The sequence below is a fragment of the Colossoma macropomum genome, unplaced genomic scaffold, assembly GCF_904425465.1.
Source record: "Colossoma macropomum unplaced genomic scaffold, Colossoma_macropomum, whole genome shotgun sequence".
Lineage (NCBI taxonomy): Eukaryota > Metazoa > Chordata > Actinopteri > Characiformes > Serrasalmidae > Colossoma > Colossoma macropomum.
Window position 1 is genome coordinate 3189288 of NW_023494793.1, and position 17836 is coordinate 3207123.

General features: G+C 38.9%; 2 protein-coding genes across 3 annotated transcripts; one reads left to right on the forward strand and one right to left on the reverse strand.

The window, feature by feature from the left end:
* Positions 1-360: 360 nt before the first annotated feature.
* LOC118813085 (perlucin-like protein) lies at positions 361-10901 on the reverse strand. 2 transcript variants are annotated; one of them, XM_036578234.1, is made up of 8 exons: positions 10727-10901; positions 9085-9172; positions 6464-6547; positions 5116-5196; positions 4859-4897; positions 3775-3914; positions 2994-3106; positions 361-749 (listed from the first exon to the last, which is right to left on the reverse strand). In XM_036578234.1, the coding sequence occupies exons 2-8, from the start codon at positions 9170-9172 to the stop codon at positions 587-589; spliced, it is 708 nt and encodes a 235-aa protein (XP_036434127.1). In that variant the 5' UTR covers positions 10727-10901; the 3' UTR covers positions 361-586. The 2 variants fall into 2 exon arrangements, with proteins under 2 accessions (XP_036434127.1, XP_036434128.1); XM_036578235.1 differs by having other exon boundaries at positions 10675-10901.
* A 2549-nt stretch (positions 10902-13450) lies between these two features.
* Positions 13451-17579, forward strand: LOC118813090 (cytochrome c oxidase subunit 6A, mitochondrial). The gene is made up of 3 exons (XM_036578241.1): positions 13451-13621; positions 14232-14374; positions 17227-17579. The coding sequence occupies exons 1-3, from the start codon at positions 13525-13527 to the stop codon at positions 17314-17316; spliced, it is 330 nt and encodes a 109-aa protein (XP_036434134.1). The 5' UTR covers positions 13451-13524; the 3' UTR covers positions 17317-17579.
* Positions 17580-17836: the final 257 nt, after the last annotated feature.

A 17836-nucleotide genomic window follows, 5' to 3' on the forward strand; every position in this document is an offset into this window, starting at 1 on the left:
GTGAAGCTCCAACAGCTCAGAACGTTCGTCGTTGGTTCCACAACACTGGATGATCTCCAAAATCGCACTGAAAGAGCCGTGAGTGCAGCGACACCCAACACGCTCAATCCAGTATGAGATGAATCTGACTATGGTGTTGATGTTGTCTGTACAGCTGGAGGAGGTTCATACTGAGACCTTGTACAATTACATAATAAACTTTATGCTCATTTAAACCATTTACAGTTTACTGCATTGTTCTGTAACGATTTACAAGTGAAAGTAATAATTTTGGAATCAGATGAATCTTTTTGAATCACAGTGTATTTTGAATGGTTGGTACGTTTCGTTACTCAGTGTTTACACATTATGTCTAAACTCTAAGTTTTGGGGTGTTTTTTCACTCATGATTAGTTTATTTTTATTCACACACAGCATCAAACAGTTTTCCAAACATGTACAAGGTAAACTAATCAAATTAAGAACATCATGCACAGATTATTTCATATGTATCAGCTCTACAGGAATGAACTGAATTCTGACTGATACACTCTGTTGACCCCACGACGTTTGGAGGTCCTGTATATAAAACCAGCTCCGTCTGAGCTCAGTGTCTCCTGGGTTTCCCCTCACAGATGTATCTGTAGGGCAGCGTACAGTCCGCATCGTTCCACAGTCTGCGGAAGAAAGTGCGTGGAGGGTGAAACTGACCGCAGTCCTCTCCGTTCACACGGACGTCCCAGTCATCTGGCTGACCCTCATCCCAGAAACTGAGGACAAGGAGATCATTAGGGTCAAAGTTATGTATTGATAGTTTAGCCAAAGGTCCCCATAACTACACTGTTAGTAATAAAGGTTCTGTTCAGGTACATTTCTCGTTCATCAAGGTACAAACAGTGTAAATGTTCCCTCAAAGGTACAACAGTGGTTTTAAGGTCTGATTGTAAACCCTAAATAGGTTTTGCCAGGTGAAAAGTTCGTATTTGTACCTTTTCATAACCAAATGTTTTAAAACAGAACAGTAAAATAAAAGCCTGGAGACGAGACGGGGTGTGTGGAGTCAGTACAGCTTAGAACACATCATTTCAGTGGATTATGGTTCAGTTATGTTCCCTGACTAAAGGTACTGAGATGGACCCTTGAGGGTCCCACCCCAGTGACAAGAGGGGAACTGATCCAGAGACAGTTTACTACCTTTATTTCTGGGAGTGTTCAGATATAATGCTAATTAGGCCTGCTGAGCATGCGTTTAACAGTCCTGGCCACTAGGGGGCACTGCACCAACACAGATCTATTTGTTCATTCGGTACACTGGATTTTTCATATATGACGTTCAAAGTGGGTGAGTTGATAAGCATTAATGCTCAAAAGCTTGGAATTAGTGTTTTTAATCAAATAAGTTGATATGCCTGTCCTGTGTGCCATTACAGATATCATATGTAATTTGAAGCAAACTGAAAATTTAAAGATTTTCAAACAGAACAAAAAAGAAATGTCAGATGTGTTGAGAATGCTTCTAAATAGATAATTACAATAGCCTATATAAGTTCTTATTGTTTCCAAGATACCTGAAATATTAACATTTAAAAAAAAATACATATATATATATATATATATATATATATGTGTGTGTGTGTGTGTGTGTATTTGTTGTTTGAATCTAATCTATCTAAAGCAAGGGAATATGGCCACTTCCTATTTCTCCCATTAAATCAAAAACATGACTGCAAATCGCTAGAGGGCGCCCGCGAGAGAGTGAATGGAGCTAAATGTCTGGAAGCGAAAAATTCAAACTTGTTTCAAACAATTTGTGCAGACGCTTTCTTTAATTTCAGAAATGTAGAAGAATGTTCCATTAAAAATGAATGAAAACTTAACTTTCTGTTTTCTACAGCAAAAAGCTTTTGGTAGAAGGACACTAACGCCACTGCTACTGAGTGCTGATTGGCTGGTGAGCTGATCAGCTGACTGAGTGAAGTGGTTTGCGCTCGCCAGCTACATAAATGTACATAAGACACTGTTAAAAAGTGCTCAGAAACATAACAGCAGTGTCGAGTGTGCCAAGCAACTTTGAATTTTTGATTTTTTCCTCATACGACAATGAACGTATCACAATATATGAGCGTTGAATGCAGAATTCTTTGCCCTAAAAGTAGTTCTTGCTCACCTGATTGCCACCGTCAGGGTAATGCTAATATCTGCTAGCATCTTGAAGTGAGTTCCTGTGTTATGTTAGCATCACGCTAAGAGTGACACACAATCATTGTTTCCACATTCAAGGCAGATGTACCAAACCTACGAACATTTGAAGCATGTAGACATTCAAGTAACATATACTTTACGTTTTCCGCGTTGAGTTTGATGGTAAATTATTCAGTAAATACTTCAAATCAAAGCCTAACACTGATTATTAATGGAGAAGCAGTATAGCCTGTTAGCCATCTTAGCCTGTCAGTTATAACAGTTAAATCTTGTTGTGTTTGAGGCTGAACTGTCAAAAGTCAAATCCAAGCATGTCATGGATTTGACTGACATTTTCCCGTTTTTCAGTTCTGCTAAGCAGGTAGAGCTGCAGTGTTAACCCCGCAGAGGGACACTCTGTGTTTGCTAACACTTACAGCTGATGACAATTTAGCCAATTCTTTACTCTTCCAGATGAAGATGAAGTTACGCAGCAGCATTAAATCAACAATAAGCACACCAGAATGTAAATCAGGTTGGTATGTTGACGTGTGGATTGTCCAACCAATCATTACGTCTCACATGACTCCTACTGAAACGTGAAAAATGCCGAAGTACCGTTCGAAACACTGCACTCTTACGGTGTTACTTTGAGAGTTTATGCTAACAGCCGTAGAAGGAGTGTTTTTGCTCATATTTTTACACTCGACCGAGAAAAATAACGTGAGGCTGATTATATGTTATATTGATCGTAAAATAACTGAAATGATTGATGAAGAAATACGATTTGGCTGCTTCTTTGCTTTAAAGGCCAGGTTGGCGACGTCGCTTACTGTTCAGTTTTCGTGAAATCTGTTCCATCAACCCAGCTCCAGTTTCCCTCTTCTCTCTCAACCAGACCAATCCAGTACTGCGCTTGTGTCTCAAGAATCTGGGATAGATAATCCTGGGTTAGAGAGAGAGAGAGAGAGAGAGAGAGACATACAGAGAGACATTAGACCGATATATTCTGCCTACAGAATATATATTACTATTAATATATTACTTGTTCAGGATGTGACCTCAGGCTTCTAGAAACAGACAATAAATAGAACACTCAGGAATATTTAAGGAATAAGGAATATTCCTCATATTTAAGGAATAAGGAATATTCCTCATTTCTTTTTAAATAAAAGTGTTTGATGTAGCATGTAAACACTGTTTCCTGTAAACACTGCTTTGTGACATCACAAAATCCAACATAATTACATATTTACTCCCCAGCAGCTTAGCCCCGCCCACTCATGCTGAATTTATGAGTGTTTCAGCCTGGACTGCTTTTTGAACGAGGCACAGCCAATCAGAACAGAGCTCATTTACATATGTCAGTCTTAAAGGCGTAGTCATAAAGACAGCCTGTTTCATAAAGAGATAAGTTTTTGGTACAAAAACTTAAATAAGTGTGGCGAAAAATGAATGAAGAGAAATGAAAACAGATAAACGTGGTATATCTGCTCTTTAATGCAGGGTGGTAGATGTTATGGCTGTACTGCGCTTCCTTCTCCTGTGTTAGTTAAGGATAAACTGAATATGATAAACAGATGCTAATTGAGCTGGTTAGTTCCATTCTCTTACCAGCTCCTCTCCGTCGTTCACCACTGCTAAGTGCGCCCCCCGCTGGACACAGTTCTTCTCTGCATCCTCCCAGTTCTTCCTCAGTTTGGATACAAAGTAGCACTTCTCTTTGTAAAACGTCCAGTCGTCCTCACAGGGGCCTGCACAGACAGACAGACAGTTACAGACAGACAGATACAGACAGACAGACAGACAGACAGACAAAAAGAAAGTTACAAACAGACACACAGGCAAAAACAGGTAGATACAGGCAGACAGGCAGGAAGGTGGGCAGACACACAGACAGACAGAAACAGGTAGATACAGGCAGGCAGACAGACAGACAGGCAGACAGACAGACACACACACAGACAGACAGACAGAAATAGGTAGATACAGGCAGGCAGACAGACAGAAAGGCAGACAGACAGACAGACACACAGACAGACAGAAATAAGTAGATACAGGCAGACAGACAGACACACGGACACACACACAGACAGACAGAAACAGGTAGATACAGGCAGGCAGACAGACAGACGGACACACACACAGACAGACAGACAGAAATAGGTAGATACAGGCAGGCAGGCAGACAGACACACACACACACACACACACAGACAGACAGAAATAGGTAGATACAGGCAGGCAGACAGACAGACAGAAATAGGTAGAATCAGACAGACAGGCAGGCAGACACACAGACAGAAAGAGGTAGATACAGGCAGACACACAGAAAAACAGACAGACAGACAGAAATAGGTAGATACAGGCAGGCAGACAGGCAGACAGGCAGACACAGATACACAGGCAGACAAAGACAGACACAGACAGACAGAAATAGGTAAATACAGGCAGACAGGCAGACAGAAATAGATAGATACAGGCAGACACACCGACACAGATACACACAGATACAGACAGACAGGCACACACAGACAGAAGGACACTTACAGACAGACAAACAGACAGACAGAAATAGGTAGATACAGACAGACAGGCAGACAGATACAGACAGACAGATAGAGACAGACAGGCTCGGGTTGGTGTTTGTGCTGAAACTGAAACAGGGAGCTGCTGAAAGCTGAGTTTGAGTTCTGACCTCTGACTGGAGTTACAGGCGCGGGATTAAAACCAGTGGCTGAGAGAACGAAGAAAAACAGAAAGACATGAGTGGAACATTAATACAGCGCAATGCTTATAATTACAATTATAATAACAATATAAATAATAATAATAAATATAAATCATATCAATAATTATACACACACACACATATAAATATATATATATATATATATATATATATATATATATATATACAGAGAGAGAGAGAGAGAGAGAGACATATGTTCTGACCTTTCTGATGTGATTTAACAGACTCTCTGACCAGCTGCAGTGACTCCACCATATCAGACACCTGCTGACCGACCTGAGTGACTGAGAGTGAAACACAACAAGAAAATCATTCATCAGTTCAGAGAAACAGAAAACAGCTTCAAAAGGGTTTAGGATTAACTTTAGGATTAGGTCTAGGATTAAGGTGGAAGTTAAAGTTAGGACTACATATAAGACTAAGGTGGAAGTTAAAATCAAAGGGGAACTCCACTGATTTTGCAAAATTACTTAATCATTTAATGATTTAGACGTAAACAAAATCGTTCAGAGTGGTTTGGTGTGAAATGTGTCTTTTTAGAGAGCGGAGTCAGAACTGTTCACCATTACAGTCCTAGGAAGCATTTAAAGGCTTTCAAAGCTACATCCTGTTAAGTTATTACACAAAATGGCTTTAAATGTGTCGCTTGATACGTGAGACACTGTTTTGTTATAAAGTTTTGGCCTAAAACGTGTTTTATATAAACTAAACGTATATTATAAACGTTTACCCCAGGATTAGTTCTGTGTTTCCTGTAAAAACCGTATCTCCACTGAGATCAGTGCGCGAGCTAACGTGCTTTTGTAGTCACTGTCTGTAGCTACAGCCGTTCAACACGGCTAACGGCAGCAGCAGCTTTCTGTTTACAGTTATTTTTACAGTTTTCTTGCCTATTTCTGGAAGATGGCGAAGTGTGGAGGACTTCGAGGAGGTCTGTGTCCAAAATGTTGTAGAGCCAAATCGATTTGAGCCCATACACAAATGAAGAGCTGCAGCAGCTGGAGATTAATGTTTGCATTAGGTTTAGGATTAGGTCAGAAAATAAGATTAGGATTAGGTTTAGGATTAAAGTGGAAGTTAATGTTGGGATTAAGTTTAGGATTAAGGTGGAAGTTAAGGTTAGGGTTAGGCTGGAAGTTAAGGTTAGGATTAGGTTTATGATTAAGGTGGAAGTTAAGGTTAGGATTAGGTTTAGGATTGAGGTGGAAGTTAAGGTTAGGATTAGGCTGGAAGTTAAGGTTAGGATTAGGTTTAGGATTATGGTGGAAGTTAAGGTTAGGATTAGGTTTAGGATTGAGGTGGAAGTTAAGGTTAGGATTAGGTTTAGGATTGAGGTGGAAGTTAAGGTTAGGGTTAGGCTGGAAGTTAAGGTTAGGATTAGGTTTATGATAAAGGTGGAAGGTAAGGTTAGGAATAGGTTTAGGATTGAGGTGGAAGTTAAGGTTAGGATTAGGTTTAGGATTAAAGTGGAAGTTAAGGTTAGGATTAGGTTTAGGATTAAGGTGGAAGTTGAGGTTAGAATTTGTTTATATTTACATTTAAGTTACTTACATTTGATTCCCACTGTGAGTGTGAGGATGAGCAGGAACACTGAGAGAACTCCGAACATGATGCAGATCCTCCTGTTCTGTCTGTCTGAACACACACAACACACACACACACACACACACACACACACACACACACACACACACACCATCACATTATACACAACTATGTACAATTACATCGTTCATGCTCATTTGGACTTGTGCAGACTCTGGACTACATTTCCCAGCCTGACAATAAGCACAGATTAAGAGTGTCACCATTGTACACAACTAAAGTAATAATAAAATATGCTAAACTACATCTGATTACATTAGACTTGATTTGATTTTGTGATATTGTGACATTGAAATTTTGAGAATATGAAAGTTGAGTGAATCTCTAACATGCAAATCTCTTAATACTAATATATATATATAAAATATATATTCCATCTACCAAATACAGTGTCCTCCAAAAACATTGGCACCCCTGATAAACATGAACAAAACGGACTGTAAAAAACAATTTTTTTTATTCAAAACAACTAAAAAAAACTGTGTATAATGAATGAAAGAAAAAAATCCTATCCTATTATGAAAAAAATATTGAATTTTAGATGATTGTTTTAGGTAATTGTTAGAACTCATTTACTACAGCTCTGCAGCTCTGAGTCTTTTCCTTTAACCCTTATCAAGACTGAAGAACACATGGCAAAGGATCTAAAACCATTCCTCCATACAGAACCTCTCCAGATCCTCCAGATTCTGAGTGGTGGACTCTACAGACCATGCTGCAGGTTTTCTATTTTAGATTTTACCGTTCTACCTTAAATGGTTGAGCAGTTGCGTTCTGGCAGCTGAGAAAAAGCATTTTTGTGGTCAGGCACTGATGTTGGATCAAAAGGCCAACAATGTTTCAGTTCATCCCAAAGGTGTTCAGTGGGGTTGAGGTCAGGGCTCTGTGCAGGCCACTGGAGTTCCTCCACACCAAACTGGTCACTCCATGTCTTTATGGAGCTGCTTTGTGCAGAGGGGCTCAGTCATGCTGGAACAGGAAAGGCTCTTCCCCAAACTGCTGACACAAAGCTGGAAGCAGATAACTGTGTAAAATGTCTTTGTGCTGCAGCATCAACATCACCCTTCACTGGAACTGAGGAGCCTGAAAAACAGCCCCAGCTCATCATCCCTCCTCCACCAAACTTTACTGTTGGCACTATGCATTCCAGTAGGTAGGTATTTCTTTTTATTATTATTGTTATTTCACTGTGACTATTATCATCATTACCATCATTGATTCTATATTTGCTTTTAGTTCTACAAAGTATGTTTAGCTTTGAAGTTTATATGTTTTGGCAACATTGTATTTAAGACAGTCATGACAATAAACACGCAGAAGTGTGTTCTGTGTAGAGGATGTTTTAACTTATTTTCACCTCAAAATCATGACAAATGTGCAGTCTATCCAGGGGTGCCAAAACTTTTCTACCTGACTGTAATAATGACAGGTCTGAGAGGAGATGAGTAATGAGTAATGAGTAATGAGTGATGAGTAATGAGTGATGAGTAATGACTGATGAGTAATGAGTGGTGAGTGATGAGTAATGAATGATGAGTGATGAGAGATGAGTGATGAATGATGAGTGATGAGTGGTGAGTGATGAGTAATGAGTGGTGAGTTAATGAGTGATGAGTAAAGAGTGATGAGTGGTGAGTGATAAGTAATGAGTGATGAGTAAAGAGTGATGAGTTAATGAGTGATGAGTAACGAGTGATGAGTAATGAGTGATGAGAGAGGAGTGATAAGTAATGAGTAATGAGTGATAAGTAATGAGTAATGAGTGATGAGTAATTAGTGACGAGTGATGAGTGATGAGTAATTAGTGACGAGTGATGAGTAAAGAGTGATGAGTTAATGAGTGATGAGTAATGAGTGATGAGAGATGAGTAATGAATAATGAGTGATGAGTGGTGAGTGATGAGTAATGAGTGATGAGTAAAGAATGATGAGTGATGAGTTAATGAGTGATGAGTAATGAGTGATGAGAGATGAGTGATAAGTAATGAGTAATGAGTGATGAGTGATGAGTGATGAGTAAAGAGTGATGAGTAGAGTGATGAGTGATGAGTTAATGAGTGATGAGTAATGAGTGATGAGTAAAGAATGATGAGTGATGAGTTAATGAGTGATGAGTAATGAGTTATGAGAGATGAGTGATAAGTAATGAGTAATGAGTAATGAGTGATACGTAATGAGTAATGAGTGATGAGTAATGAGTAATGAGTGATGAGTAATGAGTAATGAGTGATGAGTAATGGCTAATGATTAATAAGTGATGAATGATGAGTGATGAGTAATGAGCACTCACCACCAATCACTCAATACCCATCACTCATTACTCACCACTTGTCACTTATTAATCATCACCCATTACTCATCACTTCAGTGATGAATGGTGAATGATGAGTTGTGAGTGATGAGTGGTGAGTGATGAATGATGAGTGAAGAGTAATGCGTGATGAGTGCTGATTAATAAGTGATGAGGGGTGAGTGATCAGTGGTGAGTAATGAGTGATGAGTAACGAGTGAATACTGATGAGTAATGAGTGGTGAGTAATGAGTGAATAGTGATGAGTGTAACTGACTGGGTGTGTATGGAGGCTCCTGTTGATGATGACGATGAGTGATTTCAGCCTCAGCCGAAGTGAACCGGTCATAATTGATAGACTCCATCTGAGAAGAGACAGAAACAGAGACTGATGGTAGTTTAAAAGGTCACTCAATTCAGTGTGTGAGCTGTAATCAGAGTGATTCACAGTGGTTTGGTGTGAAATGGTTCAGATGTCTTTACAGTGGCGGTGATAGGAACCAGGGGTCGCCATGACTACAACACAAATATAGACATTTTATTTACTATTGAGAACCACCAGTGAACCTACACGAGTCTTCTGAGTTTATGTTGTTGATGATTACGGAGTATAAAGATTATCAAGTATAAATAAAAATAATGCATGACCACAACTTTGTAAGGTGTGGGCATGAGATAATTAAGTCGTTGCCACAGTTTAGTAAGGTGTGGGAATGAGATCCTAATGCATGGCCATGACTTAGTAAGGTGTGGGAATGAGAATAAAGCCTTGACCACAGCTTAGTAAGGCATGATCCAGTTCCCACTTACTAAGCTTATTTAATATCTTTCCTTATACGGAATGTCACCAGCAGGGCTCCACAGATGATGGTAAAATAGTGAAAAATCTGAAATAATAAGTTTTCTTTGGGGACTATTTTGCCTCACAACACCCTGCTACTGACAAAGCTGCTGATGAAAGAGATATAGTGGTTAAAGTCAGATGGCATTATTATTTACTCTGTCATTGCACGTGACAGCAGGACATGAGAACAGCCAATGTGAGCTATCAAAACATCTATAATCATCCAGAATAAATCTGGACTAGACATAAAGAAGCTATGAACAAAAAAAGCTTCATAAATCACAGCATTGCTTCAAAAAATACACTAAAAATAGGCTAAATATAAGGGTTACACTAAACGCAAAGGTCAAACCGACACAAACGGTGAACATTAACCTGTAGATCAACACAGAATGTCGGCTTCTTTCGTTACAAACATCTAAGATCATTATTTATCATCTGTAAAAGATCATTAAAGATATTAAAACTGCTTGATTAATTAAGTATTAGAGAAAAACAATGGACTATTAAAACTGTAAAAGTGCTGAAAACTGCTGTATATTGTTTTTTAAAGTGTGTTTAATTCCTAAAACACTTAAACAGCAATATGCAAGACTTTCTAACGTCTAAATAATGTTTACATTAACAACATATCACAGTTTGAGTGAGTCAATTATCTGTATTATATAAAAAAACACTAAAATGGGCCGTCCAGCCAACCAGACCAAAAGAAACTGCTGTTTAAAAACTCTAATCACTTCTTTTTTAACCGCCATTCACTGTGTATCACTGCTGTCGGAAGAAAACCTTGTATCTCCAAAATAGTAACTTTACAGGAGAAGGAAAAAACCTACTTTATTTCCAATGTAAGTCAATGGAACCAGACTTTTTTCCAAGTCATTTTGGGCCGTTTCTTTTGGTCCAATCTTCACGAACTTTACAGACAATGTAAAGAACAACAGGCATTCTCAAATGATGTCAAAAATTGAAAAACGACAAGGTTTTCTTGCGACAGCAGCGACATGTTCTAACATCACACCAGACCTGCGAATGTTCTTCTCAGAGGCCTTCAGGAATTTCAGACTGATATTCTTACCGTTTTTCTCCCGACTGGATCTGCTGCCGGCTGGTTTTTGCTCTTTGCTGTCTCTGTGTCCACACAGGCGGCTACTGCAAACACAAAAAAAGGACAGGACAGAAACACCGGGGTCAGCTCCAGCTTACACAGACTCACAGAGCCGCTTTCCCCACTCCTACTCCATTTCACAAGGCGCTTCACGGCTTTATATACGAAAAATGCACCAAGAAGCCGCTAAAAGCCGCTATTTTTAACTTAACCCTCTACTGCATGCATTATGATAGCATTTAAAAACTGCACTTCCTTGCATAAAATGGGCCTTGATTATTAACCTCTTATGCTTGGTTTTTCCATCTGAATTTACAGGCCCTAATCGTAAGGCAAATTATTCAGTAACTGCATGAAATACATGTAAAGTTTTGGGTTTTTTTTGTAAAAGCTCTCCTCAAATTAGTTTTATGATCAAACACATATTGCTATATGCTTACAATTTACTACTGAAAGCCGCTCTTTGTATTATTTTATAAAAATAATGTTTACAGAGCAGATCACTGAAGAGACGCCATCTTTTTATAGTTTATAGCGCAGATTTGTGGAAAAATGGGTCGACTTTCAGTAGAAAAAAAAAGAGTTCAGCTTCTTTTATTATAAGGTTTAAAAATTACATCACCCATCTATTTGACTGGAAAGAAGACAGTTACAGCTCTCATATGACCCCCACCTTTAGAATGAAGCTTATGAAAAATGAAAGTTATGAAGTAAAGAATATGATGAAGTGCGTTTTGGAACCACCAGTGGTTCTATAGAGTTAAAAAGGTTAAATCATGTAATTATAAAGTTATATATCATGATTATTAATAATCTGTCCCGATTATTAAATTCAAAACATAAAAAAAAATTGAGCAGGGGTGCTTTTGGCGTGTGTTGCCTTGAGGCAACATTGTGAGACAATGGGAAGAAATGACATAGATCCATGTTCCCTGAAGTGACTTACTCAAACTCTTCCCTTTGTTGTTAACTGTATTATTATCTTTAAATATGCATAATATTATTGTAAAGTGAGGAAAATGAGTTTGTTGCCCTGAGGCAACACCATCCAATAGAGGGTTAAACATCTAAAAAATCTGAGTGGATTTTATTTTTACCTACATTATTTTCTAGAATATGCCACCATATTTGTGCAGTGCATACTACACACACTTAAAAAGATGGTTCAGTGGTTCTTTAGTAAAGGCAGGGGTTCTGTTTAGAACCATGCGCTCTACGATCTTAAAAATGATGGTTCTTCAAGGGTTCTTTAGTAAAGAAAATGAACTCAAAGAACCATTTGCATGATTAAACGGGTTCTTTACAACATGAAAGCGTTCTTTAGATTGATGGAGAATGTGTTGTAGATGGTTCTATATAAAACCTTTATGAAAGGGTTCTATATAGTGACCAAAAGGGTTCTTCCATTGTTATGGTGTCGAGCCTATGACAATAAAAGAACCTTTTTGCTGCTATAAAGAACCCTTTTCCAAAAGGCTCTATGTAGAACCATCTAAAACACATTCTCCATCAATCTGAAGAACGTCTTGCGGCACAAAGAACCCTTCAATCACGCAAAGGGTTCTTTGAGGACCAAAAAGTGTTCTAGGACCTAGTATCTTATAATTATAATTTAATATCTCATAATTGTGAGATTCTATCTCTTAAAATGGCCTAGCATCTTAGAAGTGTGATTTAATATCATTAATTAATAATTATTAATGGCATAGCATCTCATAATTATAATTTAACATCTCATAAGTATGACACAGCATCTTATTATTATGACTTGTTATCTCATAATAATGAGACGCTATTTATGACTTGTTATCTCATAATATTAAAATTCAGTCTTGTAATTATGACTTAATGTCTCATAATGTCATTATAATGAGACAATATATTCTCAAAATTATGACTTTCTCATAATTATGAGAATATTTTCTCATCAAATTAAGTCGTTATTATGAGATACCAGCTGACGATTGTGAGATTCTTAGTCATAATAATGAGATATTACGTCATAATTACAAGACTGAATTTTAATATTATGAGATACTAAGTCATAATAATGGGATATTAAGTCATAATTACGAGACTGAATTTTAATATTATGAGATACTAAGTCATAACAATGGGATATTAAGTCATAATTACGAGACTGAATTTTAATATTATGAGATACTAAGTCATAACAATGGGATATTAAGTCATAATCACGAGACTGAATTTTAATATTATGAGATACTAAGTCATAACAATGGGATATTAAGTCATAATTATGAGACTGAATTTTAACATTATGAGATACTAAGTCATAATAATGAGATATTAAGTCATAATTACAAGACTGAATTTTAAAATTATGAGATACTAAGTCATGATTACAAAAAAGCGTCTCATTATTATGAGATAACAATGTCATAGTAATACAATGCTGTGTCATAATTATGAGATATTAAATGACAATACTAAGATGCTAGGTCGTTTTACGAGATAGAATCTCAAAACTATGAGATATTAGGTCATAACTATGAGATACTAGATATTGTAGGTACTAAGACAGAATCTTAGTATTATTAGATACTTAGTCATATCTATAGAAAACTTTCCCATTATAACGTGTTAATAAATGGATGTATATTTATCTCCAGAGGCTGAAACGGGCTTCCTTATTAAACTGAAGTACAGTGTCTGTTTCCGGTGGTCCTCCCGCTCAGTAGGCGGCGCTCAGGCTCTCGGCTCTAAAGCGCAGCAAGTGACCGCAGCCTTAACGTTTCCCCGCAAACATGGCTCTGCTCGGCCGCTTCTCCGGCGCCCTCCTGCGCTCCGCTTCTCGGGCTCAAACCCGCCAACTGTCCGCTGTAGCTCACGGCGAGCAGGGCGGTGAGTTTGATCAACAACCTGGCTTTTTTTGAAAACTACAGATTCCGGGCTGTTTGTGTCGAAAAGGCGGAGCCTCTACAGCGCAGTTTGACCTTGCAGCACTGAAGCTAAATGCTAATACTAACTACTTTCTCACGACTCGTGTGTTTAACTGTATATTTGCTTTGGTTTTAGTCACAACTACTTAGTTATAAACGCCTTTTTACACCTTAAGCTATGAATAATGTCGCTGTTTTTGCCGTTAAAAAGTAGCGTTTATATCGCGGAGAGTGGAAACGTGTTGAGTTAGCTTAGCATTAGCATTAGGCACGGTCAGCACTTTCGATATTTCCAAAAAAGCTGGAGTCTTCGTTTATATTTGTGTGGATAGACAGATAAGTGGTTGCATTACACCTGGGCAGGTAGTTTGGTTGATGTTTCTGTAGTTTATTTTGTGTGACTTCATCCAGGGTTGTGAAATTATTAAATTAGGTATTTTAGGGTGTTGAAATAGCTGATATGAATAAAGGCGCTGCAGTCTCTGGTAGCCGGCAGGTTACCAGCTCTATAACCTCCTTATTCTCTTACTCAGGGTGACATTGAGTCAGAATTCTCTCTTCTTATCTTTAAGGGAGGACCTGGAAGATCTTGACCTTTGTTGTGGCCCTTCCTGGGGTGGGAGTCTGCATGCTGAACACTTTCCTGAAGGCTCAGCACCACAGCCATGAGCACCCAGAGTTCATTCCCTACACTCACCTACGCATCCGCAGCAAGGTGAGGCACCTCCGGTTGGACCTACAAAAATCCCCCTTTTCTCAGGGATTTACTTCTTAATTTTTCTGACCAGTTCCTGCCTGAAACTAGCTTGTAATATACTGGCATTTAGTAGAGGTGTTGCCCGCCCTGCCTCATCAGTTTGACTGAACTTTGTCCTTTCTGTGTTTCTCTCGCCACAATACCCAGTGTGCATTGCACAAATACATTATCACCACCAGCACCACTTTTATTTATATAGCGCCTTTGCCATGCTCAAGGACGCTTTACAATCAAAGAACAGCAACACATTAAACAGCAACACATTAAACAAAAGGACAGTACAGGTAAACATTCAAGTATAAACCGAACAGTGGTAACACAGTGAAAACAAGTACGTCTTTAACAGAGATTAAATGAGACGGAGAGGTTGCATCCCGAATAGACTCGGGGAGGGTATTCCATAATTTGGGAGCTGCTACATTAAATGATCGGCCACCCATAGAAGTCATTTAAACCTTGGAACATGAAGGCCTAAATTTTGTGATCTTAAAGTTTGGGATGGGACATATAGATGAATAAGCTCTGCCCAGTATTGAGGAGTCAGACCGTACAAAGCTTTATGTTATAAGGAGAACCTTGTACTGAACACGGAATGTAATGGGCAACCAGTGAAGACTCTGAAGGACAGGGGTGATGTGGTCATTCTTTTTTTGAAAAGGTGACGATCCTAGCAGTGGCATTTTGAACATACTGTAACATAGTGAGGGCTCTGACAGGGAGGTCATAGTCTAGCTGTGATGTCACTAATGCATGCACAAGTGTTTCTACATCGGCTTGGCTGAGAAACAGTCGGAGGTGAGAAACATTACAAAGATGGAAAAATGCTGCCTTAACTATGGAATTGATGTGGATGTCAAATGAGAGTGTAGGGTCAAAAATAACTGCGGACGTGGGGAGAAGGTGTTACCAGAATCCCATCAATATTGACAACAAAGACAGATGAGCTGGATATCAGTGTCTGTTATTATTCAACCTATGGAAGTCCCCACTGTGTTGATCAGGAAATCTACTGATAAATAGAAGTGTGATGCCAAAGTTTGGTAGGAAAGCCGATCAGCTCTCAGCTTCATTATTAGAGCGAGACGAAGGAGAAAAAGGTGAGATGAGCTGCTTTTCCACTGTTTACAGGCTTTAACTTCTGTTCGGTGCTGTTGCCATGGTAACGCTGAATGATGGCACAGTGGGGGAAAAAAAAGCACATGAATTCCGATCTGAGCGTCACATTAAGGTCACATGGCCACGAATCGGATATGTATCCAATCTAGGACCACATATGAAAGTGGCTCAGGTCTGATTTGAAGAGATCAGATTTGTGTGTCTACACAGCCCTGAAAACATCAGATCTAAGTCACATTAGGGCAAAAAATCTAATTTGTGCCACTTCAGCCTGGTGATGTGAACGTAGCTATAGTGATTGGGCTTAATTGTGTTCTTGCTTATGGAAGCACAATTTCTCCAAGACCCTGTTTACACCTGGTCATTTTGAGTCTTGAGTATCAGGATTATATCTGGATGAGACCACAAAAAAGGCAAGTGTAAATGCAGCCAAGATGCATATAAAACTGATAAGAATCTGATCACTCAATGCGTCAGGAGGTGAACTGAGACTCCTTTATAGCAGCGTAAACACATCCGTCTCTCTGAGACACATTCGCCAACCGAAACCTCCCCCAAGCAGAACATCCCTGGGTGATTTGTGTCTGCGAGGAAGATTATCATGGAGGACGCACATGGTTGGACACCAGGCTAGACTAGATATGCTTAACAGCAACATGTTCAGACTCTACTAAGCTAAACACACTGCAGACGAAGAGGCTGAACAGATAAACAGTTGCTAATTGGTTGCTGTGTGACAAGCCGATTTGCATATTCTGTATTATACAGCTATCAGATTTCTGTCAGACTAACAGGAGACGCTTTTGGCTACCAAGTATAAATGCACACTAGGCTAAAATCTCATCAGGACACAATCCAGATACTGGACACATGAAGTGACCATGTGTAAACGGGGTCTCGGACATCATCTGAATTCAATAAGCTCCCTGACATTCATGATTGGTGGGAGTAAAATGACCCAAAGAGAAAAGAGAGATGACCCAAATTGCCAACGGCCCAAAATAGGATGGAAATGCCTGCTGGGAAGTTTCTCATGATATGAATATCGCTGAGTATTTTTAGTCTTGTTCACAACGTTGACGTCCTGCGACATCAGTTAAGTGAATTTAGCACTGTGTCCTGCTGCCCATGAATTGCTCAATCTCCACTAATTAGCTGTTAGCTAGGATTGGATTGTTTTAGTTTGTCCGTTGAGGTCATGGCACTCTTTATTGCAGTTTGCTTGTTAATTGACTGTTGCGTATCAATACCGTCCCATTTAATCTCATTGACATTATTAAGCAGTGATATACCAGTGAAGGTTAACGTGCTTAAAAGATATAAAAATAGGCCCATATAACCTACTTTTTATTCAATTAATTTGTTTTTCTTGTCAGTAATTCCATTGAAAATGCTCAGTGTAATGCTCCTTTCACTGTGCGATTGGTTGAGAAGGTCTGAAATCAACATATTTAGCACAAAGTGTAGTAAATATAAAAAGCCTAATTGAGTACAGTGAGATGGACACCAGCAGAAATGGTCTGAATGTTTATACAGTAACTTCGGTCACAAGTTGTAAGTATAAACTCACCACTTTGGAGGTGCAGGATTTCTTTCTAAGAGCACTGTTATCATTTTACAGACTTTTATTTTGTATTGATTAACTATTTGACATGTCTGAGCTGTAAAACCTCGTTTCTCTGTTCTTCCCTCAGCGTTTCCCATGGGGCGATGGCGTTAAGAGTCTGTTCCACAACTCCCACGTGAACCCTCTGCCTGATGGTTACGAGGGTCACGATGAGTGAAGGCCGTTTCGGGTTCTCTTCTCCGTCCCTGAGCCTTCTATCTCTCTCTCTCTCGGTGGACCAGAGGGCTTCCTCACCCCACTCTTACCTCCCTGGACCACGCTCCTCTTCTTTCAGTTTACCTAAAAACCTGTTCAAACCATCTCTGACCTCTGCGCTCCTCCCCGTGGTGGAGCCACCGACTGGAGACAGTTACATTGGACCATTACACAACCTGTTGTTTGAACTTTAACTGAAAATAAAGATATATTCCGTAAATTATACACAGTAGTTTGTGGCTTTTATTGAGAATAGTTTGTTTACCGATACTCTTAAAGATGGTTCTTTAGTAAAAGTATGATTCTATTTAGATAGAACCATAATGTTGGAAATGGTTGTTTGTATAGTGAAATGGTTCTTCACACTGATAAAAACCATACACAACATCCTGTATGTAGAACCGTATTGAAAATGGTTGTTGTATATAGAACCATTGTTTGCATGGTCAAATGGTTCTTCAGATTGATAGAGGATGTTTTGA

Coding starts and splice junctions, on each gene's coding strand:
- LOC118813085 (XM_036578234.1), bottom strand. CDS start 9,172: ATGGAGTCTATCAATTATGACCGGTTCACTTCGGCTGAGGCTGAAATC. Junction 5,197..6,463: donor ACTCACAGTGGGAATCAAAT/GTAAGTAACTTA, acceptor TTTCACTCTCAG/TCACTCAGGTCGGTCAGCAG. Junction 3,107..3,774: donor TGAACGACGGAGAGGAGCTG/GTAAGAGAATGG, acceptor TCTCTAACCCAG/GATTATCTATCCCAGATTCT.
- LOC118813090 (XM_036578241.1), top strand. CDS start 13,525: ATGGCTCTGCTCGGCCGCTTCTCCGGCGCCCTCCTGCGCTCCGCTTCT. Junction 13,622..14,231: donor AGCTCACGGCGAGCAGGGCG/GTGAGTTTGATC, acceptor CTTATCTTTAAG/GGAGGACCTGGAAGATCTTG. Junction 14,375..17,226: donor ACCTACGCATCCGCAGCAAG/GTGAGGCACCTC, acceptor TTCTTCCCTCAG/CGTTTCCCATGGGGCGATGG.